We start from the raw sequence: 24,224 nt of genomic DNA, 5'->3' as shown, positions 1-24,224 counted from the left end.
AGAACTTATAATTATTTTTTGGCTAATGGAGTTACCCAGTATCATCTGGTTGGCATCATCCTCTTGCATAATAAAATTCAAGAAGCTATGCAGCACATGCTTGAGAAGGTTTTCAACAATTTTGAAACCAAACATGTTGCCTACCCATGACACTTAACTGAGGAACGAGTTGATAGGGCCATCGCAATATTTAACTCCACCACCCATCCGTATACTTCTCAGCTTCCCCAACCCTCCACTAACATTAACCGCCTGGTTGCTTCCCCTCTCAATACTTACTTGAATTTTCCAAATCCTGGCATCTCCTCCCAGGTTTGATACTGAGCATGTCGCCTACCCATGGCACTTAACTCAGGAACAAGCTGATAGGGCCATCACAATCTTTAACTCCACCTCCAATCCCTATACTTCTAAACTTCCCAACCCTCCACTAACATTAACCGCCAGGTTGCTTCCCCTCCCAATACTTACTTGAATTTTCCAAATCCGGGCACCTCCTCCCCCTCTACCCAACCATCCAATTTAGATCCATCATGACTAAAGGTCATTGTGCTATCAACCTCCATTGCTCTCTCATGCTCTACAGAGTGTGTGGCGTTCTCATCATCATGATCCATTGTGGATCATCATTCGAACACCAATGCAACCCAGTGTTGTTAGGGAGACGAGCTCGAATGGCGACTTTCCACATTCTCGCAGCAAGCTCCACTCTACACTTCCACTAAGCAAGCATGGTTAGTATACTAATGTCTACCAAAAGCATCACCTAGGTAACATCCATGTATTTCTCAGGGAGGGGTGTGCTAGTCTTCAATATTGTAGCTTGTGCTCTTTGCTTCGCGTCAAAGACTGCCCCCGAGGTCGTCAACCTAGTTAGAGATCCCAGGGCTAGAACGGCGCTCCTTGTGGGTTTCAGAGAGGTCCCTTCAGTGCTCAAAGCCCTGTGCCAGCATTAACTCCTTCAAAGCAAGGGGAGTATCCAATTCTCCCAAGTCTCCTCCTCAGTTTTCATTGGATGCTATCTAAGTCTTTTCTCACCTTCTCGGGGTTGGCATCAACCTTTGCCATGTACTGCATGATGGTCCTCATCATTACTGTGCTCCAACTAACTATGGCTTAGGCATTAATCTGCTCGTATTTTGTCCCATTATGGCATTACACTCCCACGATCTGGGTACACATCATGCTGGCATGCATTATAAGCCACTTGGAAGCTACTAGCTTGTTTTCCAAGCCCATTAAGCGTGTCAACAAACATTTGTCATTTACTGATGGTTTTTCATTGTTGGTCACTAGACCAAAGGTCTCCCTCTCATCTTATCCATACAATCACTAGGTACCTTGTAATTCCCAAAGGTCCCAAGGGGCTTTCGGGTAAATTTCTATAACTCTGGTGCCAGTAAAAATCACTAATGTTTACTTTGCTATTATCTTTGGTTGTATCTTTTCTTTATCTCTCTATTGTCATTTGCATTTATCTCAACTCCAATAGTATTTCCCAATAAAGACCATATGGTTTTTTCAAAGAAAATACATCCTTAACCCTAGCACCCCCTTTTTTTCTTTTCATGGTTCTGTAGATAACCTCATTTTTTCCTATCGGTATGTCTTTATTTCCTCATGTAAAGTAACAAATCCCACAACATTCTACTCCCTTTCCATGACGGGTATTTGGTGCATGTATAGACCACCATCTTGGTTGCTAGCTCCTATTTCAGGATCTCTCTAGGCGGTGAGCTATGAGACCCTTTCTATACGTGTGGTTAATGACTTGATGCTCCAACTTCATTGGTTGTATAGAACCCTACCATGGTTGTTGGCCACTATTTCTAAGACTCCCTAAGTAGTGAGTTTGGTTCTCTAGAAGCACGCTCAACGATTACATATTCACGTAAGTACATGCTCTTTTTGCGTGATTTACGTAGAGAACATCATTCCACCCAATGATAGCCATGGAAAATCCTTCCCATACATGTAGTTAGGGTTTTTAGTAATTGGTAGGGGTTTATTATTCCCTAAGCAAATGCAATCTACTCCCTACCCCTTAGCAAATTCTATGTATGCCTTCGGTATTCATAACTAGGGTATTTCGTTCTTCTTAAATTCGAAACCAAATCTTAATAGGATCAGCTCCTCCCTTTTGAACCATTTATAGACCACATATCCTCTAGCCATTCCCATGGCTAAAGTGGCGGGTCCATTTAATGGGCACTGAGGGATAGACAATTCCACCATGCTTGGGCAACCCAACTGTTCATGTGAAGCTATATTGCCATAACATATATTGTTATTTTTTCCAAAACACCATTTTTGAGCCATTATCAAGGTGATTGTAAGCTAGGATGTGTCCCATACCTCTTTACCATCAAATAGGTTTCCCTTTCTCTCCTTTCTTCTAGAAATATTTGCCTTTATGATTAGTATGTAATATATTACTTAAGTACAAAGTTATCCATCATAGATTGTTCATGTCCCATGCCTTATACCCTCTTATCATTTGGGCTCTCCAAGGGGATGGGAAGTGTGTATGTGTGTGTGTGTGTGTGTGTGTGTGTGTGTGTGTGTGTGTGTGTTTGTTTGTTATTACAGTTTAGAGAAGAACAAATTGTATGTGTCTCACTTATCTTATTGAGAGATGTATCTGATGAAAGATGATTGTCACTAAAATCCACCATGAATACATCTAATAATCCCACTTGTATGTTTTCTTTCTTCATTGTAATGATTGCACAGAACATGCCTTTCTTGTATGCTTATTTGCTATTATATGTGTTAGGTTTGCAATAGACATAAGAGTTGTGAAAATTTTATGTTTTTGTACTGTGTATGCGTATTAGTTTTAGGTGCCCAAATAAACCATAAACACTGGTGATCCTACTATTGGACTACTTTTTCAACTCCAAGACCAAAGATGCCTATGATGATGGACCTTTGAATTAAAAATGATGTGCATTTGTCGACATGATGACTCACGCTTTGGAGGAAACTCATTGTACGGATTTCTGATTGGTTAATAACATCTATTGTTGAAGTTACTAATGATGTTTCTATGAGAACTCAGGTTCTAACTAGTAGTGGAATCCTGTCAGGATCCAAAAAAAGATGGTTATGGCACCGTTTCAAACACGGCTTGCATGAAGCAGATTTTTGACAAAGTTGGTGGTATGGAAAGTGCAAGCCAAGTTTATGCATGTCAAACAATCTAGATGACCAAGGAACTATATCCTCTGGTACTAGATCACGACTTTGGCTCCAACATAACTAGAACCAAGATGTATACACTTTTGGACAGTAGAGGTGAGAAGATACGGCTAATCCTAAAGATTAATTATGCCGGGATCCGAATTTTGTGGCACTAATCGAAACTTTGGCTATGGCCCAATGGCAAACCAATCATTGGACTATAGTATGACCCTCTTCAAGCAAGAAGCGATGGACAAATGAATCCACCCTTATGATTTGAGAATTGGGAACAAGATCATGCAACAATAGCAACTGTATTGAAGACCATACCTGAAGACCTAGCAGAAGAATCCAACAAAGGCAAGCAAAACAATAGCACACATAATAGCCCTAAGGTCATGGTTCCACTCCCTCAAACAAGGGTAGGATCACCACCACCACCAATTTTGGAATTCTTGCAAAGGCTCACATTACAACACCAATATTAGTTTCAAATAAATCTACAAGGACAGAGTCCATTGCCACCTCAAAATTACTGAGTGCCCATGAGAAAAGTCTAGTATCAGGCTCAAAGTTTGACTGGCATATTGCTCGATGGTGGATCTAGAGATAACATCTTACCACAATACATGTTTAAAAGATTGGGACTCTCTGGTCTAGAACCTACATCGTTTCAAGTGAAAATGGCAAATCAAAGACATCTTCAAGTGATATTTTGCAAGCAAGTACATGGATATGAGAGGGTCCATCCAAATCTTTGTGTGTACCAGATTAACTTGAAGAAGGACAAAACTGGCAATCTAGCAATGCTATTGTATGAACCTGAACTATGGCAAGGTAGTTAAAAAGGAGATTAATAAGCTATTACAGGTAGGATTCATATACTCGACAACTGATAAGGTAACCTGGTTGTCCCCTATTGTCATTGTTTCTAAAAACAAACAGTAAGCTCCGGATTTGTATGGATTACCATAAGCTCAATGCTACAACAATCACAAATTGTTTCCCCTCTCATTTTGTGACACTTTGTTAGATGTTATCGCGGGTCATGAAATGTACAATTTCTAGGATGGCTTCACTGACTATAATCAATTATGGTAGAGGAGGACAAGTATAAGATGTCTTCAGTGGCTATAATCAAATACAGATGGTAGAGAAGGACAAATATAGGATAGCATTTGTAATAGAATGGGGTGTGTTTGCTAGCAACGTGATGACCTTCGGATCGAAGAATGCACCGTTGGTTTTTCAATCATGGATTTAGTAGGTGTTCTTCGATGATTTCAGTGTTTTTTGGGAAAAAGAGTGAGTATCTGCATCAATTGCAATTTTGTTTTGACAAATGTCAATCAGCCCAGTTAACCTTGAATCCAACCAAGTGTGCATTTGCTATGAAACGGGGTGTACTATTGGGGAATATGATCTTAAAAGAAGGGATCCCCAACAAATGGAAGTTATTCAAAATGCCAAGATTAACCTAAATATCAAGGAGTTGCAACATTTTGTGGGGCAAGTGAAGTGGCACAACTAATTCTTTGAGCATTTGTCATACATCTTCCAACCACTCACCCAACTAACTAAGAAGAATGTTCCATTTTTCTGGGGGGCGGAGCAAGAATGAGCATTTTGGATGCTTAAGAAAATACTCATTGTGTCCAACCCCCAGATTGGAGTGTGTATTTTCATGTATTTGTGGATGCCTCAAATATAGCCTTTAGCATAGTTTTGATGTAGAAAAGCCAAAAAGGTTGGTATTAATCCAAGGACTATGCCAGTCACACATTGACTAGACAGAAGAAAAATTACTCCGTAATAGAAAGGAAGTGTCTCGGGATGATTTATTCCTTGGGAAATTTCCATAATTATCTATTGGGTAACAAATTGGTGTTCCACGTGGATCATCAAGCTCTTCTATTTTTTGTAAACAAGATGCAACTAATGGATATTGTTGCTACAAGAATTTGAATATACAATAGTTCATACACCCTGAAGCCAGCATTTGGCAACGGATTATTTAAGTTGATTGGAGGTAGATGAGATCCCAATGGAAGGCATTCCTAATGATTTTCCGAATGCAACCTTATTTGAAATTAGAACTAATCCCTAGTACATATTAGTACGATTGGATGGTACAGTTCCTAATGCATGGTGTGTTTCCAAAGGATATGCCTTTGGATCAAAGAGAGTGGATTGCATTGAGATTCTCATAATTGTAGGGATGCTACACCAATGCAGTATTGATCAGGTAGTGTGATGTTGTGTAACGATTCTGAACAGGAGGCTGTGTTGACAAAGGCCCATCAGGGTGTATCAATGGTCACTCTTGATGAGAGATTACGACAAAGAAATTTTTTAAGGCCAGATTATGGTGGTTAATGGTGATCAAAGATGCACATGATTTTTCTAAACATTGTTGGTATTGTCAAAACGAGATGGCCAACCAGTGAACTCTAATCGGATGCCATGGAATCTAATTCTACCTTTTGAACCATTTTAGAAGTGGGTCTTGGATTTCATGTGTCCATTCAAGCCAACAGCCCAATGCACAGGTAACAAGTAGAGAGATGAAGAGATAGTTTTTTTAAGTGATGACCTGAGAATGAATTGATTGATTGATTTTACCTATATGTCACGTGTAGACTAGTGTTTGTGGGTTGTAGTGCTTCCAAATGTTGTGGCCTTGTAAGAACCATAATTCCTTTCACTTGACTCATGAGCTATTAGGTGCTTCCAAATCATTGTGGCCTTACAAGAACCATAATTCATTCACTTGAATGTTTCTTTTGTCTATTGGTGTAAGAGTTGAGCATAGTTGATAGGCTACTTCCTCACCATCCACATCACTATAACTACAATGTGTTGTATACTTTAAAACTTATTTGTGCTTATATCCAGATGTCACCACACTGGAGGTATTTTTAATATAGACGTTTTGTTTTACATCCATGTGCAGAGTATAAAATGACTGTCTTCATTGCCCTCTTTTAACAAAAGTTGTTATGGCATTGGGGATGGAGACATAGTTTCAACATCTTGAAACCATTCCTTCAAAGAAGCCACTTGTATTTGTCTCGTCAATCTCTCATGATTCTCCCCCCTCTTATTTAAAATCCTTTTACAATCATTCTTATGCAACACCTCATGTAGCCTAGTGAAAAGACCATTTGAGTAGGTAAAGGATGTCTTGAGTTGAAAATGTATAATATATGAAACATAAGGTTAAGTTATATGTATCTAATAATTTCTCCATTGCAGGCCCCTTTATGTCAAGTTAATGTATGGGATAATTTGTTGACCTATAGGTCAAACGAATGATAAGATGACACGAGTTATCAAGGTCCGCTAGTGTGGTAAAGAATAGTTGAAGTTGAAATCTTTTCGAAAGCGCAAAGATATCCCTTGTGGAGTTTTTTCCCGTTCAATGGATGCAATCTTAAGCAGATCCTCATCAGTGAGCTGCCACTCGAAGACCTCAAGATTTTCTACCATTCTTTCTTTGTTGTAGCTCTTGGGTAGAACACTAACTCCCTGGGCGACTCCCCATCTCAATGCCACCTGCACACATCCAATCCCAAAAGACTCTCTCAAGAAAAGTATTCAAACGTTGCTTGCTTTTTCCCGTCAACGCATGTCAATACAGACCTGAGCGGGAGTCTTGCCATGCTTCTGTGCAATCTCCTTGATAACTGGATGATCTAAAACTTTCATTGAGCCCCAAGGTGCAAGTGCTGATCCCAAGGGTGAGTGAGCACTGACATGAATATCTTCCCTGGCGCATGTTTCTCTCAAACCTTGCTGCTGCAAAATTGGATTCATCTTCACCTGCATCAAACGCAGAAAATAATTGAGTGCTTGGAGCAGCTGTGACAAGTTTTGTACTCTTCAAAACAAACAAGAAACACAGACTATAGGTACGGACAATTAGGAAAATAGTGCTTGCTTCGAACAGAATTTCAGAAACAACGTACAACGGAACTGTGAACACAGAACAACAAATCCGGGGCGTGCAACACCTTTGTTCAGCAAATGCAAATCCACCCCCCATTCTATCCACGTGATTGTTCATCATAGTCAATGTCTCTAAGATATACGAAACAATGCACCTGATTCACTGCGGGAGGAATCTCAGCGTATGCGAGCAAGTCTTCGACTTCTTGAGATGAGAAATTGCTCACACCAATGGCCTTGGTGAGCCCTTTCCGTGCACATTCTTCCATGACTCGCCAAGTGGCCTTAATGTCTACCGGAAGAACGTCATCTGGGCTACCCAGTGGAAAACCCACCCCTTTCTTGAACCGAAACGGTGCATGGATGAGGTAGAGGTCCAAATAGTCCAGTTGCAATAATCTGTTTGCTCCGACAAGATAAGATCGCATTCAATACGGCGAACACAACACTTATATCGTTAAACTGCAATTGCTTCTAGACAATAAAAGATCCAATGAACACTTATATCGTTAAACTGCAATTCATAAAAGATCACAATGAACACAAGATTTATATGGAAAGTAGCCGCGCAGTTCTTACTTCAACGCGCGTACAAAACATAATTAAGGACAATAGGAAAAAGACTTGCTTTAACGACTTTTGGATGGCAGGGATAACGTCGTCTGGATGATTGTCTGAGCACCAAAGCTTGGAGGTCACAAAAACGTCCTCACGTTGGATGAAGCCTGCGGCGATGGCTTCAGCCAGAGCGGCGCCAAGGGGTGCTTCGCTATGGTAAAGGCTTGCGGTGTCGAAGTGGCGATAACCCACCTGCAGAGACAGAAGCAGAAGAGGTGGAAAGGCGAGTTGGGCAGGGCAAGGGCAAGGCGTAAACATGGGTGCAATGCGAACCTCGATGGCAGAAGCGATGGCGGATTGGACGAGGGAGTGATCCATGGGGGCTGAGGCAGTGCCGAAGCCGATGAGGGGGAGGAGAGCTCCATTGTTGAGGTTGGCGAAGGGCATCTGAAGCTTCACCATAGCTGCAGCTGAGATCGTGCTTGGCCATTGGAGAAGACGACGCCACCTCTTATGCGGTCATCTACCTTGCAATTTACGGCCCATCTTGCATTTATTGATGTAGAAATGACGGAAAGGTTGGTGTCAGCCAATGTATTATGCAAGTCGGACGCTCACTAGTGTGAAAACAAATTATTCAGTCACAGAAAGAGAAGGCCTAGGAATGATTTACTCCTTGGGGAAATTTTGTCATTACTTATTTGGAAACAAGATTGTCTTCCATGTAAATCATCAAGTACTATCGTACTTGGTTAATAAGGTACAACCAACAGGGAGACTTGCTCGATGGATCCTTCTCTTGCAAGAGTATGACTATACGATAGTGCATACATCGGGAAGCCAGCATTTGGTGACAGATTACCTAAGTAGGTTGGACTCTGGAGGATATTCTGGATGATTTAGCACATGCAAATCTGTTTGAAGTGGAACCTATTCAGGGCATGTATTGGTATGATAGCCAATTTTGCTCGAATGATTGGGATGCCTCATGTCAAAAGGGTGGTGAAGGAAAAAAATACAACATGGGGGTTGTCTTCATACTTTATGAGATGTCAATGCATAGGTAAATCAATATTTTCTATGACGAACTACCAACCACACACATGACACACATACTCAAGGGCTTAACACATCATAAACATCAAGTTGGAGCACCTTGATGAGCAACGTATGTTTGGGTTCTTCTATTAATTTAAAGTCAATGACACCTGATTATTATTTGTAGGGGGTCTTTTGATCAATGAGTCAAGCTCCTTTATTGACTCTCTCTTCTTCCTAAAACCTCTCTCTCAAGTGCTTTTAGCACTCAAGCGAGTGTTTGACAAAAACAGTGTAACGTCTATTTGGGTATAAAATTGGTATCTATTTTAATATTCCCTCTACAATTCCTCAAAATAATAGCTTGTGGCAAAAAGGGTATATTTTACATTATCAATCTTACACTATAATATCCAATATCTTTATGTTTGCAATGTTGTCCAAGAGGGTGGTTTGATGCTTGGCTTCCAACTCTCTAATCTTCCTTGCCTTTGTAATGTGGACCTCGATGGCCCTTTTCCAAGCTTGTTCTATGTTCATTAGCACCTGACACAAGCTCCTTGTTTAGACATCTAATTGCCTCAACTAATGGGTTGCTAGCAAAGTATGCTACCTTGTGCAAGGGGCAACAACTTGGTTATTAGGGGCTTGATTTGTATTTGACTCCAATCTTAGCTTTTAGTTTTCCCTTAGTGAGATCAATCCCACAAGTGGCCTCTTATACTTGTAGTTCTATGACACACTACTTCTCCATCAAGATTTCATTTTGCCTTGTGGGAAATGTTTTACGCTTTCCCCTTGTTTTTTCAAGTGCTATTGGGGTTGGTTCAACATTTGTTGCAAAGGTTCTTGGTGCTATAGTCATAGTTTATCACTATTCTGAGTGTGGACCTTGGACATCCTTTTGTAGAGCTTTAACTCAAGAGAGCTTGGAAGGCTTAGTCAATAACTACAAGAGCTCCCCCACCTCAGTTTATAGTTTATCTCTTTCGTGTTGAATGCTCTCAAAAAATTTGGAGGCCTCGTTTGTGAAGTTGGACTACACCTCCTTAAATTTGGATCAAGGCATAAGCACTCTATATTTGCTACCTTTATTTTTTCCCTAGATAAAATAACTTTCTATTAATGCTTCAAAAAATCCATCCATAAAAAGCAGCAATATGTGTGGCATTGACCATGGAAGAAAACAAAAACGAAAAAATAGTTGCTATCAACTAGCTCACTGTTAAGGGAGTTTCTATAATAAGAGCCAACAAACTATGGTGTGGGACCATACAAGTAGCAAATATCTTGCCCTACAAATATAGACAATGCACCTGCAAGCCAGGCCTTGCAGAAACACTCTTGCCTCTCAGTGGTCATTTAAGATCCCATCGTCCTCTACAATTGAAAGGAGGAGTCATGTCTTTCACCTTGATCCAAAAGACTTTGTCCCTAGAAGAGGCTAGAACTTGTAGATTGGTGTAATGTATTTTGGCTTGGCTAGGTTATCTTAAGCAAATTGATTTCTTGATTTACTTGCTCCTCCGTTTGAATCACCTATGAAATGGTCTCTTGTGCTTTATCTTCTTTGATCTTCCATTTAATCTCTAAATTTGTGCATGTTGATCTAAGTGTCTACAAATTATCATTTTCTTCTTGCAAGAGGTATTCCATTATGCCTAGGGGTTGGAAGCACCCTTGGATGTGTATGACATTTTGATGGCGCACCAAAATATTTGGATGTATGAATCACTGCATTGTTTTATATCTCATGTAGTAGGCTTGAGGCTAATACTTCCTTATCATACAAGATCCACATATCTAGCTGCAAATTTCACTAGATGGAGCCCTGCTTGGCTCTCCATGGAAGTCCTCTTCTAATTTTGGTTGCTTCCCTTTGCCCTTCATTATTGGTTGTTCAAGTAGCTACTCTTGTTGTGGGAAGAAGATCCAGATATCTACTTGCAACTTTCACTAGCTGGAGCCCTGCTTGGCTCTCCATGGAAGTCTTCTTCTTAAATTGATTGCTTCCGTTTGCCCTTCATTATTGGTTGTTCAAGTAGCTACTCTTGTTGTGGCGGCAATCAATAGGTACGACAAGGTTTCTTCATACTTACTTTTGTACATCGACACCATGAACAATCCTTTACTATGTGGATCTTTTATCTTTAATGTGAGACATTCCTCAACTTCTATTAGAGATTCATCAAGAAACTCACTAGAGTGGCTGAACCAATACATCAACATACAAGGTAATTCAAATAAATTTTTAATGGAATAATGAATGATCAAAATTATGTCAAAATCTCTTGTAGAGTATTAAAAGTGCCAATAATTTGAAAGTCATATTGGAACAAAACTTTGCATCTACATGTCAATGCATTAGGTATAGCAATTGGGTCCATTTTGGTAGGGACTTTTCCATCTTCTACGTGAGCCAAATGTTCCCAATAGTAGAAGCAAATAACTCTACCACAAAAAGGGAGCCCTTGGGAATGTTTTAGCACTATTTACTAGTCAACCCACCTGTGTTCTTTAAGGATCACTAGAGGCATTGCTATGTTTGATCAACAAGATAAACACAAAAGTAAGATTGATTAGATAGATGCTTCTAATACTAGAGATCAATTTTAAGATCATTCATAGGCCTAGATTATCCCATTGTTTTCACTGTATCTCCCAAGTACAAATTCCGAGGGTGTTGGTCACCTACAGTGATGTCACCTATTGTAGCATAGGTTTTCACAAGTGTAGCATAGGTCCTCGGGTTGTATTCCGGTGAGAGGTGTAGTCTAAAGTGCGAAAAGCAGATCTCATGCATGCGTGGATGAGAAAGAGGGCTTGATCATAATGATTCATGGAGGCTCTCACCTCCACAGGAGTTCAAGGGCTTAGAAGGAGATTTCAAGGTTCCAAAATGGGATAGGGATGAGAGAGCTATCTAGGAGTTCCAGGGTTCAAAGGGGGTTGCAGGGTTTAGTAAGAGTTCAAGCTTGAGGAGTGGAGAGCTAGTCTCCTTCGCGGATTCGAGGGTTAAGGGTTGAAGAGGAGGGACAAGGAAGGAGAAGGAAGAGGAAGGAGGGTGAAGGAGGAGGGAGGAGGGAGGAGGAGAAGTAGGGATAGGAGGAGGAGGACAGAGGAGGACGAGGGTGGAGGAGGAGGGTGGTGGAGGGAGGAGGGTGGAGGAAGAGGGAGGAGGGAGGAGGAGGGAGGAGGAGGCAGGTGGAGGAAGAGAGAGGAGGGAGGAGGAGGAGGGTGGAGGAAGAGGGAGGCGGAGGGAGGAGGAGATGGAGAAAGAGGGAGGAGGAGGAGGGAGTGCAAGGGTAAGGGCATGCTAGAACCCGATAATGTAAGAGACCATGGACGGAATGGAGATCAATCACATGACCACAATAGTGAGCTTGAACACTGAACCCCAAAGAGTGGAAGCTTCATTCCATTAAGAGATATTTATACATGTTGGTCTCAACACAATCCGTAGGTACCTCCATGGTGGGACCTCTTTTGTAGGAGACCTTTTGGATGAGAGTCCCTCCACTTTTGGGGGGGAGCTTTTGGGTCTCTACACAAAGTGGGAGGACCTTTGAGTCTCTACACAAAGTGGGGGAACCTTTTGGGTCTCTACACAAAGTGGGGGGACCTTTGAGTCTCTACTCAAAGTGTGGGAACCTTTTGGGTCTCTACACAAAGTGGGGGGACCTTTTGGGTCTCTACACAAAGTGGGGGACCCTCAAAAAGTGTAGGCTTTTAGTCTTTCTCTCTCTAGATTTAGAATTTATCTCTCTAGATCCTGATTTTGCAAGTATAATTGGGTCTTTTCTAGAGAGGATTTTGGCTATCCTCATCCTTTAAGATTTATCATACCGTATTTCAGGCTCAAGATATTACAAGTGGAGCTTTGCCGCTACTCTACACACAATGCTCTCATCGTTGTTGTTGTCCTAGACTGCACTTCTGGCCCTTGTTTCCACAGGGTTAACAACTCCCCTGGACTGATTTGATATCCCATCCTTAAGTTATGGTTGACTCTGTAGATGATGTTGTGCCGCAATTGTCTTTACCTAATGAGTATCATAAAGATGGTGTTGGTGATAGATGGAGTGAGCTTATTGTCGATCTTTTCCTTGTAATCCACGAACACCATAGATTGCTTGCTCAGCTTTTAAGAAGCCAGTCTCAACCATTTCTTCTAATAAACACACATAACACCCTTGAAGAGATATGGCTTTTTGAAAGAGGCAACTTGTTGTTTGAGCATCTATCTGTTGATTTAGATTAAAGCTGAGGTTGGGTAAATTGTCATCAATGGTGAGGGACACCTCCAGAATCACTACTAAGGCTTCACTGTATTTTGCACTTTCCTTGAGTGTTTTGTCATAACTGCGTTGCATAATTGATGCATGTTTGTCCAAGGCTCTAATGAGTGTTTCTTGGCTTGTCCATTTGATCTTAGACTTTCTATTGATTAACGGCAACTTGCAAGGAGCATCTACACTATCTGGATCATGATGATAGGCATCCCACCGGTAGCGATGGGGTACTGCATCAAATGTGGGATGCATGCGAAAGGAATATGGAGCTTGTAAGTACTCAAGGAGATATTTTTTGTTGAGAAGCTTTGATCTACGCTAAGCAGGCTATGGCTCCAATTTATTGCTGACGTCTAAAGAGATTTGTGCTTGGCAGATACTCATTCAAATTTCGGTGAGGTCCCATCCTCCTCTGGACTGCATGTCTGAATATTGCCTCCAAAAATCACCAATGGGATTACTAGGCATGGGAATCCTATATGTATCTCGTTTCAACTCCTGTGTGGGTATGCGATTTGGATTATCCAATTCTTGAAGCTCATTGATGGAATCATTAATGGTGTCTTCCATAGAAAACTCAAGGGAGATCTGAGGAATATGTGGTTTGTGGAGGAAAGGAAGAGGTTATAGGGGAAAAGCTTGATGTCGAAGCAAGTAGTGAATTTGAGAAGGTAGAAGTAGGGATGTTGGTGGAAAGTGGAGGGAGAGCAAGGCAAATGGATTTAGCAACTTGATAGTCCTCAAGGGATGGATGGTTAAGTGTTGGAAAAAATTTAGGTGTAATTGGATGGTAGGAGTTAGATTCTTGGATTAGGCAGTAGAGTTGAGAGGCATGGGCAAAGAGGCATGGTACGGAATATGGGTTAGCATGGATTTCTAGAAAGGTATAGAGAATAGTACTAGAGTTAGGAAGGTATGTGAGAAGATCAGAATAGAGAGTGGCGAGATAGGGAGATTAGATTGAAGGTAGACCACATATTATGGCATATCTTTGTCACTTCTAGTAGGCATTCACGGTTTGGAATGATGGGAGCATCTGCCTTTCCATTTCTCTTTCCTGCTCATCTCATGCCACGGTAGGAAATAATTGAGACCATTGTTGTAACTATTGATTGTGATGCTGTATGATCTAGAATATGCTATGGCCTTGCTTGTATTGGACATACAGTTGACTCCCATGTGCCCATGTGGAACAGTAGTCTATTGTATGGTGCCACTAGAGACATTTAGGGGTTGTGACTCTAGAGTCGTGGAGTTGTCAACGTTGGTAACTTGTGATTCTTGAAGAGGCATGTGATTTGGCTCACTTGCAAAGTCCTCTTGGATTTCCATGCTCAAGTCCTTCTATTGCGGTAGCAATACTAAACTGAGTTACAGGATTCTTTGGCAAAGTTCCACATTGTCATTCTTTGGAATCTATTCGGATTTCTGCCCATCCATGTTATCCACATTGAGAGTAGGTGGAGGCTCTAATTTCCATTCTGGTGATAATATCAATGTTTCAAAGTCCTATATATCTTGTGTTGAGAGAGGTGTAGAGTCTTCCTCTTGCTCTATTGCAAACCCAATTATAATGGCCAATAGATGGGCAATGTAGCTTTTTCCATTATGTGTAGTGGATACATAATTGGTTGGCTATGCGGCATTAAGTCCAGCCTTGTAGTTTTACTCTACAAAGGAGTGTAAGAGTTTTTACTGACATATAATTTTTTCTCACTCCTGTATGATTGAAAATGTCAGCCAAAAACTTAGCTACCTCTTTGCATATGGGATCCATAACCATATCATGGTGTATCCCTCTTCTTTGTGACTTTGTGTAGGTGGGAATAAATCCTGAATCTCAAAGTCCAAATGTTTCTTTGAATATTATTCTTGTACCTATGGAAATGAGAAAGCTTCCTGCATAGTGGATGTACTAAGGTAGATTTGTAAGGGCTTTTCTTTATATGTTACTGTGCCGCACTTATCTTTCTCCAACTCTTTGCTTTTATATGAAATTATGAATTTACAAATGTATTTTTTCATAGCAGGTGTTGGTAACAAGGATTTTAGCTTCTCAAAAAGACTTCCTAAACGCTTTGACTACAAGATGTTGTATGCATTGGGTGACATGGAGAACGTTGAGACTTATGGCCATACAAGCTGTATTGTTTCATCTGTTGCTAGCTCTTTGTTGGTTTGGTCATCAAGGTGTTATGCACCTGCATCTTGCATAGTCAATTGCTCTACCTCAGAGAGGTGTAGGCTAAAGTGTGGAAAGCAGATCTCAAGCACGCATGGGTGAGAAAGATGGCTTGATCATGACGATTCATGGAGGGTCTCGCCTCCACGAGACTTCAAGGGTTTAGAAGGGGATTTTAGGGTTCAAAAACGAGATAGGGTTGAGAGAGATATCTAGGAGTTTCACGGCTGGACAGGGTTGAGAGAGCTATCTAGGAGTTCCAAGGTTCAGAGGGGGTTGCACGGTTTAGGAGGGGTCCAAGGTTGAGGAGTGGAGAGCTAGTCTCGTTCATGGATTTGAGGGGTAAGGGTTGAGGAGGAGGGACAAGGAAGGAAGTGGAAGAGGGAGGAGGGTGGAGGAGGAGGGAGGAGTGAGGAGGAGGGAGGAGGAGGAGGGTGGAGGAGGGAGGAAGGAGAAGGAGGAGGGAGGAGGGTGAAGGAAGAGGGAGGAGGGAGGAGGAGGGAGGAGGAGGAGGGTGGAGGAAGAGGGAGGACGAGGGTGGAGGAAGAGGGAGGACGAGGGAATAGGAGATGGAGAAGGAGGGAGTACAAGGGTAGGGAGTGAAAGGGTAAGGGCATGCTAGAACACGATAGTGTAAAAGAGCATGGACACAATGGAGATCAATCACATGAACACAATAGTGAGCTTAAATAATGAACCCCAAAGTGTGGGAGCTTCATTCCATTGGAGAGATATTTATACATGTTGGTCTCTACACAATCCATAGGTACCTCCTTAGTGGGACCTCTTTTGTAGGAGACCTTTTGGACAAGAGTCCCTCCACTTTTGGGGGGGACCTTTTGGGTCTCTACACAAAGTGGGGAGACCTTTGAGCCTCTACACAAAGTGGGGGAACCTTTTGGGTATCTACACAAAGTGGGGGGACCTTTTGGGTCTCTACACAAAGTGGGGGACCCTTTTGGGTCTCTACACAAAGTGGAGGGACCTCAAAAAGTGTAGGCTTTCAATATTTCTCTCTCTAGATTAAGTCTCTCTCTCTAGATCCTGATTTTGCAAGTATGATTGGATCTTTTCTAGAGAGGATTTTGGCTATCCTCATCCTTTAATATTCATCATACCATCTTTCATCGTTGTTGTCCTAAACTGCACGCTTTCTCTATCTTGCATTGCAATATCAATTCCATTTCTAGAAAGCCTTACAAATGCAAATGATGGTTTTCACCTTCTCACACTATGTACTTTTAAGATTTAATCTTTACATTGAATCCTACCGATCAGATTGATACATTTACCCTTGGAATTGTTAGTGGGCCCTTTGGTAAACCTCCCATTGTAGTGAAGGATGCTACTTAACTTGCATCCCTCCTTGGTTTTGTGGATTCAATGGGGTACTATGTCTAAATCCTTCTATGAGCATGCTATTGAACTTGGATCCCTTCCTTGCTTTTGTGGATTCGATGTGGTCTTGTTTGCCAATACTTTGTCATGATACGCTAGGATTTCCTTTGGAGGTGGACCCTTGAATCTTTTGGACTTATTACATTCCTTTGCCTCTGATATCCTTGTCATTGTATTTAGCTTTAGACTACTCATGTTGCTCATGTTTTGATCTAGCTTGGATGTTCTTGTCATTCAATGACAAGCTTTACAAGTTGAGTTATTCACTTCTACAATCCACTCTTCTCTACTGATATGTTTACCAAAGATGAGCTCTTACATCCTCCTTTGTGTTTGACATTTATCATGTACACCAGTTTGCACTTCTTGCACTCTAAACTTCTGTTGTGTTCATCATTAATACACATGGTACCAATGTATTTGCTTGTTCTTTTCCATAGTTTGCTATAAAACCAAAACTTAGTCTTCTCAAGGTTCAAGGTGTAGTGGAACAATAATGAAGATAGGTTTTCTAGTTGGAGAGCCTCTTGGAGCGGAGTGAAATCCTTCGTATGTCATGTTGCCCTGGCTGGTGCATAGCCTGTGATGGGACGCTGGCGACCGTCAAGGGGTGCCGTGTGTCTCGATCTCCTGGACGAGGCTTGACACAAGACTAGAGCCACCGTGACTCCCGTGGGATGTATCTCGGGTCTAAAAAATGATGGGAGGTCCCCCACAGTGATCTGTGTGTCCCCTCGATGTCTCATGTGTCATGCTGTGGTCATTGGGTCGGGGTCTCTATCACGTCTGCGGCTAGAGACTGGACGATCAATGTCACTCGATGGGAAGAACTCTGTGATCCTGCTCTGAGAGGTGTCTGATGATGTGGCCAAGCCCCGTCGCCTGAGTAAGTCTCTCTGTGTTGGACCCTCTCGTGAATGAAGGCCGCGAGGCATCTCTGATCTGGGTAGGCGAGGAATCTGGAAAGGAGCCCGGAGCCATCTCTGAAGAGGCAGTGGTAGCGACCTCGGATCTCGTAGTACACTGGGCACCTGAAAATAAAATGCTCCTCCGACTCAACCTCCTGACAGTCGCACAATACGCATAAGCATACGCATAAGCAATGCTCCTAGGAATCCCCTTTGCTTTGCCGCGCTCTATGCGGAGGTAGTGTGATGATACCCGAAACTGTCCAATGGAGATCTCTAGTGAGTGAGGCATATGAAGCTCAGTGTACCCCAGTGGTGTGATGAATCCCTCCTCCGAACAGTAATCTCTGTAGAAACTCAGCTTCACTAGAAGCTCCCTCAGCTCCAACCAGGTCCTAAAGGTGTGTAGCTGCAAGAGATCCTCTCAAATGACCTGGTTGGTGTGTGGCCCAATCGGGATGGTGGGTGGGAGTACCGGAGGGGCATCTAAACTGTACTGAAAAGGAGGTATCCTATCGATGTGGAACCCGTCTCACAAACCATCTGTGAGTCCGTGCATACCAGCATCACTCATCTCCCTCTGCTGCCAACCTCATGGAGGAATCAAGAGCCAACCATGGCAACCTCTATCTCCCTGATGTGCATTCCCCATATGATCTAACTCAGTGTAGATATGTGATGATCTAAAAGGCTGCATCTAGTTGGAGTAGAGAAGCACCAAACTCATCGTGAAGGATGTGATGTGGTATAGACGGTTTCCCTCGATCATCCGTGAGAGCATGAGGATCTACAGGTGCTCCACCTGTGTCCACTCTATCTCTAACATGTCAAGCCCCCAACAAGGGCTGCCATACATACCGGCTAGTTAGACCAAGGAGTGAAAGAGAAGAGCCTTGGTCCGAGGAGCCTGGAAGTGGGAGTGAAAGCATTGTCTCTCTAGCCGAGCTAGTGAGACGTATCCCCTGCTCAGTCTGGCCTGCATCGCTAGTCTCATCGTAAAGATTGGCTGGAGAAGATGACCCCTAAGTAAGTGTATGAGAATACGATCTCAACTGGTGACCCACCGAAAGTAAAAGTAACCTACTTCCATTGCATGTTTGCTCGAGAGGTGTTAAAGATCATGACCTTGGTCTTGCCAAGGTTGACCTCCAAATCATGGGATAAACAAAAAGCCTGCAGTAGTGCATCCAGGTGTCGCTGGAGCCCCTTGGGTGTGGACAACAAGAGTACCACGTCATCTGCATAAAGAAGAATCCTGATGATGATCCCGGCAAGTGAGCAACCGGTCCCTCCGAACGCCCACATGAAAGTCTCAAGCTCATCGATGTAGAGGCCAAACAGGGTCGGTGATAAGGGACAACCCTGTTTGACCCCTATGGTACTTAGGATCTCATTTGTCCAACCTGATCCTATCTGAACTCGGCCTGAGACTCTCTCATACAGTGCCATGACTGCCCAGATGATCTCCTAATCAAATCCCAGTGTCTGTAGGCGTGTGATGAGACGAGCTCGAGGTACTGTGTCAAAGGCTTTGCGGAAATCCACAAAGCAACAATATACCCTCTCCTTCCGTGATCTAGCCTCCTCAATGACACTCCTAAGTGTGAGTATGTGATCCATAATCCCATGGTCTCGGCCTGACCCTCTGCTCTAAGCCCTCTCATCTCTGCGAACAGGCTGACCGATGCATCCAATACAGCTGCATAGATCTTGGACATCACATGTCCAATCATGATAGTCCTATAGTTACTCGGGTCCATGGGATCCCCTGCCTTGTGGATGGGGGTGATGGTGTTGAGTGTCCAGGTGTGGGGGAAGCCAAGGCAAACAGTGTCATTGAATAGCTTTGATAGGATCGGGGCTAACGTGTTGATCCCATATGCAATAAACTCAGTGCATAGCCCCTCGTGATCCTTCGCTCAACCATTGTGCAGTTTTGATGTCGCGTCCTTAACTCTCCCTCTGGTGAACAACGTGCAAGTGGTGGGGCGAGGTGTGTGTATGAGATCTGGAGTGGGCTGGTGTGGGACATCATAAAGATGGTGTGTATACGTGTGCCAGACTCTGGTGTTGGTGAGGGAGGATGGGGACCTATGCTCAAGGAGTCTCTTCCAAAAATCCTTAGAGTTGCTACTGTACAAGATGTGCAGCAACTCCTCATTTCGATGAAATGCCTGCTTCTTCCGACGTACGAGACGTCAGTACTTGCATATCGTGTCTAGTGTGTTCGGGAGGTGACATCTGATTTCAAATCGGAGCTTTCACAGTGACAAGCCTTGCACTCTGCATCGTACCAATTGTTGCAGGGTACAGAACCAAGAGGTGGTGGTCTAGTGGACCGTGTGGTGTGGGGAAAGATTTGGAGGGCAGCCTCGTGGAGTGTGCGACTAATCAGGGCAACATGGTCCTCTATGAGTGGTATGTGATCGATGTAGGTTAAAAGTTTGTTTAGGCATCCAAAGTAGGCCGGTGAGAGGCTGTGATCAAAGTGTATGTCGTGGTAGGTGTCGTGCTTCCTATGTGTGTGGTGTGGCTAAGCGTGGGGTGGCGATAGTGAAGAATAGGTATGCGTGATCAGCTCCTGGAGGGAGTGGTGCTACAGTGAAGTCGGTGATACATGAAGTGAAGGTAGGGGATCCCATGATGTAATCTACTACACTAGTGCCCCCCCCCGTGTGGGAAGCAAGTAAAACCACCTGAGGAGGGCCATAGGTCGAGCCCGTTGTAGCTGATGAGATCATGCATCCTACCCAGATCAAGGAGCATGTGTCCATATGGTGTAACAAGCCCATGTCGGTCCGATGAGGTCTTGGTCATACCTGCTCCATCTAGGTCCATGTCTGGTAGCATGATAGAGTCGTCTCGGAAGTCCAGGATTGGTGCCTGGCGCGTGCTCATCCTGGAGTCTCCAACGAGAAGAACTTCCCTGCAGGCTGAAAGGTCTGGAATATCCTGATGTAAGGGTGCATATATGGCGATGTCTCACCCTCCTCTCGTGCCACTCTGGCGAAGTGGGATGTGTCTGGCGGGAAGTTCTTCTCGTTGGGTAATTGAACATGTAGAGCATGAATATTGGAAGACAGAAAGAAAGAAAGAAAGAAGTATTACCATCTTCGAGAGGCCTTGTGGGGATATGAGACAAAGTACAATATCAAAGTAATTCATACTCATACAAGCCAGTGTGGGTTGAGGTAAAGAGCTCATTAAGACCCTTTGTTGACTACTATACTAAACTAAACTAAGCTCAAAGCTCGAAGGTAATAGCTAATACTCAATCTCAGAGCCTGACCACATAGGCAGGTGCCATGATGGCTCTCTTATGAGTTGCAATAATATCATGTATTACTCTATCAGGTTGTCTCTCGTTGTGGCGAGGGGTGTGGTCTCCATGATCTCTGTATGGGTGGGCCATATCGAGAGTGATGCCTCTGGTCGGACAATCCCCTTCGAGTAGAGCTATGATGGGTTGGACCTTCATTGTACATGGTGTGGTCCATGGATACATCGTGTGACACCTTTGGTTGGACGATCCCCTCCGAGTAGAGCTATGATGGGTTGGACCTCCATCCTACATGCTCTAGTCCGTGGCTACATCATGGGTGGCTCATGTGCTTGCATCCCTCCTCATCACTTCATCCCACTTACCCATGCTATCCTCATGTCATCTATCTCCTCTTCCTCTACTCCACCACCAGGGACAAACTCAAACACATAGAAATATGTGACGTCGTGTTACTGAGCTCGATCCATCCGTCTCCTATCGGGTTGTCACCTCCTGCTTTCTAATCGTATGCATAAGGTCTCTTTAAGTCATCGCATCTCCATCTGATAAAGGCCAACACAGACTTGGTCCTAGAAGTGAATCAGCTGAGAGAGAGGCCCAAAACCGTATCCCTCCTGAGAGAGACGCTAATACAATCCTCGGATCTCATAGTGAACTTGGCTTGTACATGGGAAATGCTCCTCTATCTCTCTCTCCCAAAGTGCATTGTCTGCAAATCCTCTGCTCTCTAGGTATACATGTGGCTCTCCCTGTCTTAACCCTCAACTAATGCGATGAGACTCGCATCTGTCCAGTGGCAATCCTAAGGGTATATGAAACTCACCTTTCCTCCAGATACCAGATCACTCCACCCTTCGACACTCTCGAGGACTGGTCACAGTAAAACTGGGCCTTGGTGAAAAACTCATGACGTATAGAGCTAGAGTAGCTCAAACCGTATAATACGATCAATATCATGCCACTAGACTAAGGGATCAAGGGCATCCAAGCTGTGCTGAAAGGGAAGGAGACAATCCATCTCAATACTCTGGCTATCAAACCATCTGGAAATGCATGCATACCACGCCATGCGGACCATGCTCTCAACTAGCCATATAGATGACTCCAAATGCACCCTTGATAGTCTTCCTCTAGGTAAGCCGCAAACCCTAAGAAGATAAGTGATTGTTTGGAAGATGGCATTAATCTCTAGCGATGTCATAGCAAACTCTACATGTATGATCTGGTGGGGCACTGAGGGTATACTCTGAATCACTCTGGACCCCAGTCACTTGCAGCCTCTCAAAACATCGCCACTCGGTTGCTGAGATGTCACTGCCCTGAACAATGATGTGTACACAGCTATCGGCCTTACACAAGTGTGCAAAATAGCCATCCCTTCGTCAAGGGTCCTGAAAGCACTACGGATCTAGTCGAGCTAGAGCTCCTTGCCCTCGTGTAAGTCGTGCCGTGGCTACGTGAGTCATCGTGAAAACTGTCCCCAAGTAGGTGTAAAGACTAGACGATCTCCAAGTAGGTGTAAAGACTATCCCCAGGTAGATGTAAAGACTATACGATCTCCACTGGCTCCCCTCGGTAAGTGAAGCTGTGTCGGTGAACTACTGCCTATGAGGTATTGAAAAGGTGTTGAAAATCATAACCTTAGTGTTACCAAGGTTGACTATCAAGTCTCTCTCTACAAAACACGTCTAGGACATCTAGATGTCACTGTAAGCCTGCTACTTTGAAGGATAGAAGGCCTATGTCATCTACATACAACAATATCTGTATCATTAGATTCGCCAACAATGATCTCTCACCTCGTAGCCGATCAATAAAAGGTAAAATCTCATCAATGTAGAGCCCAAATAGTGTTGGCGAGAGAAGGCATCCTTGCTTTAATCCTATAGTGCTTTAATCCTCATAAGAGAGATTAAGAGATTAGGAATTTCATTAATTCCTTAATTGTGGGTGAATAGCTCATGGTAAGGATGGATTCTTACTTACCTCATAAGAGAGATTAAGAGATAAGGAATTTCATTAATTCCTTAATTGTGGATGAATAGCTCATGATAAGGATGGATTCTTACTTTGGAGAAGGGGCATTCATACATGTTGACAAACACGGAGGCCATTTGGAGGGGCCTAGATACATTCTCTTTCAATCCTAGGATTCACGATTAGAGCCTAATATAGTCCCATTGGATGCAAAGTCAATCCAGTGGCTAGTATTGTTGCAATGGCGGATCACTAGGCCACATGGTAGTAGCACAAGCTCACAAACGAAAGACCAAAGTTAGACCATTGGTTGCATCTCATCCAATGGTTCAAGAAGGCACCATATGCTAGCCCCTGATTTCAAGACGACCAATCACACTGCCATGTGGTCGGTCTACCATCAAACTCCTTGTAGTGCACCCACGTGTATTTAGCGCCCGCCATGTATCCATGCTCCAACGCCTACTTTTGTTGCAATCCACCAACTCCAACAAATCTAGCCTAGATCTAATGGCCCAAAGTTGGCCGCCATGCAAGTGGGGTGGGTTTTAAATATCACGTGCCAAGTCATGACAATCGAAATCTTTATGAGATAAAGGGCATGCATAACATCTACTTTGGACCCTTGAAGTTACAAGTTCATCCAATGTCCACAATTGCTAGTTCACATTTCAAATTCCTATTTACTATGGTGAAAGGGGAGAAATCTCTAACAAGCCTTTTTTCCACCAATGAAGATGGGTTTAGATTCCAACATTCTTTGAATGCTTGAGGCTCTTCACTAGCCGAGAGCCAAAACAAGGATAAGGCCCATTCTAAAGGACCTAATATAAGGGACCCTTTTTTATCCCAAATCTCTTCTAATGAGTTCCAATCCATAAAAATTCCAAGTTTTTGGCCTGCCATAGGTATATCTAAGTGAAGGCAAAAATAACCATTTTTTATTTTCAAAAAAGCTCAATTTTTTATTGATCCACATGCTATTTTTTGCTCTAGAAATCCTCGATATTTTAAGCCCCTCTCTCTCTCTCTCTCTCTTTCTTTGTCTCCCTCATATTTCAATTCATCATCCCTGCCCTCTTTCGCTATTTGGATCTTAGGCAGGCCTTATGAATGATTTATTATCATTCACCTTGTTTTCAACATATAGGTTATTATGGCAAATAATCAAAACTCCAAAATATTGTATCGATGCCTTTGAATAATTCTAGAGAGTGTCCTACGACATTTTTATGTCCTACCAAACTAGTGTTAATGAATAGTATAAACACATGCTCTCAAATATATACACCTCCACACCCAAAAACATGAGCATCCATGTATACAAAGGTCTTCAAACTGATTTTCACTCCAAAGGCAAAGGGCACACTCAGCTGTGATGAAGGCTGGAACTAAAGGAGAAGGCCAATCAAATAGTAGCATTCAACCTCTTATCCAAGCTACAGCTACCTTTGTAG

At 43.0% G+C, this 24,224-nt stretch overlaps 1 protein-coding gene across 1 annotated transcript; it reads right to left on the bottom strand.

Annotated features, from left to right (window-relative positions):
• Positions 1-6,525: 6,525 nt before the first annotated feature.
• LOC147899703 (methylecgonone reductase-like) lies at positions 6,526-8,187 on the bottom strand. Its single transcript, XM_087377780.1, has 5 exons — positions 8,023-8,187; positions 7,760-7,941; positions 7,287-7,530; positions 6,826-7,005; positions 6,526-6,738 (listed from the first exon to the last, which is right to left on the bottom strand). The coding sequence occupies exons 1-5, from the start codon at positions 8,149-8,151 to the stop codon at positions 6,526-6,528; spliced, it is 948 nt and encodes a 315-aa protein (XP_087233906.1). The 5' UTR covers positions 8,152-8,187.
• Between the last annotated feature and the right edge of the window lie 16,037 nt (positions 8,188-24,224).

The sequence above is a fragment of the Dipteris shenzhenensis genome, chromosome 8, assembly GCF_047967505.1.
Source record: "Dipteris shenzhenensis isolate YYH24624 ecotype China chromosome 8, Dip_SZ_1.0, whole genome shotgun sequence".
Taxonomy (NCBI): Eukaryota; Viridiplantae; Streptophyta; class Polypodiopsida; order Gleicheniales; family Dipteridaceae; genus Dipteris; species Dipteris shenzhenensis.
This window is presented reverse-complemented; position numbering and strand designations above follow the sequence as displayed.

Excerpts from the sequence above, each read along its gene's own strand:
- LOC147899703 (XM_087377780.1), bottom strand. The coding sequence starts at position 8,151 with ATGGTGAAGCTTCAGATGCCCTTCGCCAACCTCAACAATGGAGCTCTC. Across the intron at positions 7,942-8,022 it reads CCATCGCTTCTGCCATCGAG|GTGGGTTATCGCCACTTCGA; the intron begins GTTCGCATTGCA and ends CTGTCTCTGCAG. Across the intron at positions 7,531-7,759 it reads GCCATCCAAAAGTCGTTAAA|ATTATTGCAACTGGACTATT; the intron begins GCAAGTCTTTTT and ends CGGAGCAAACAG.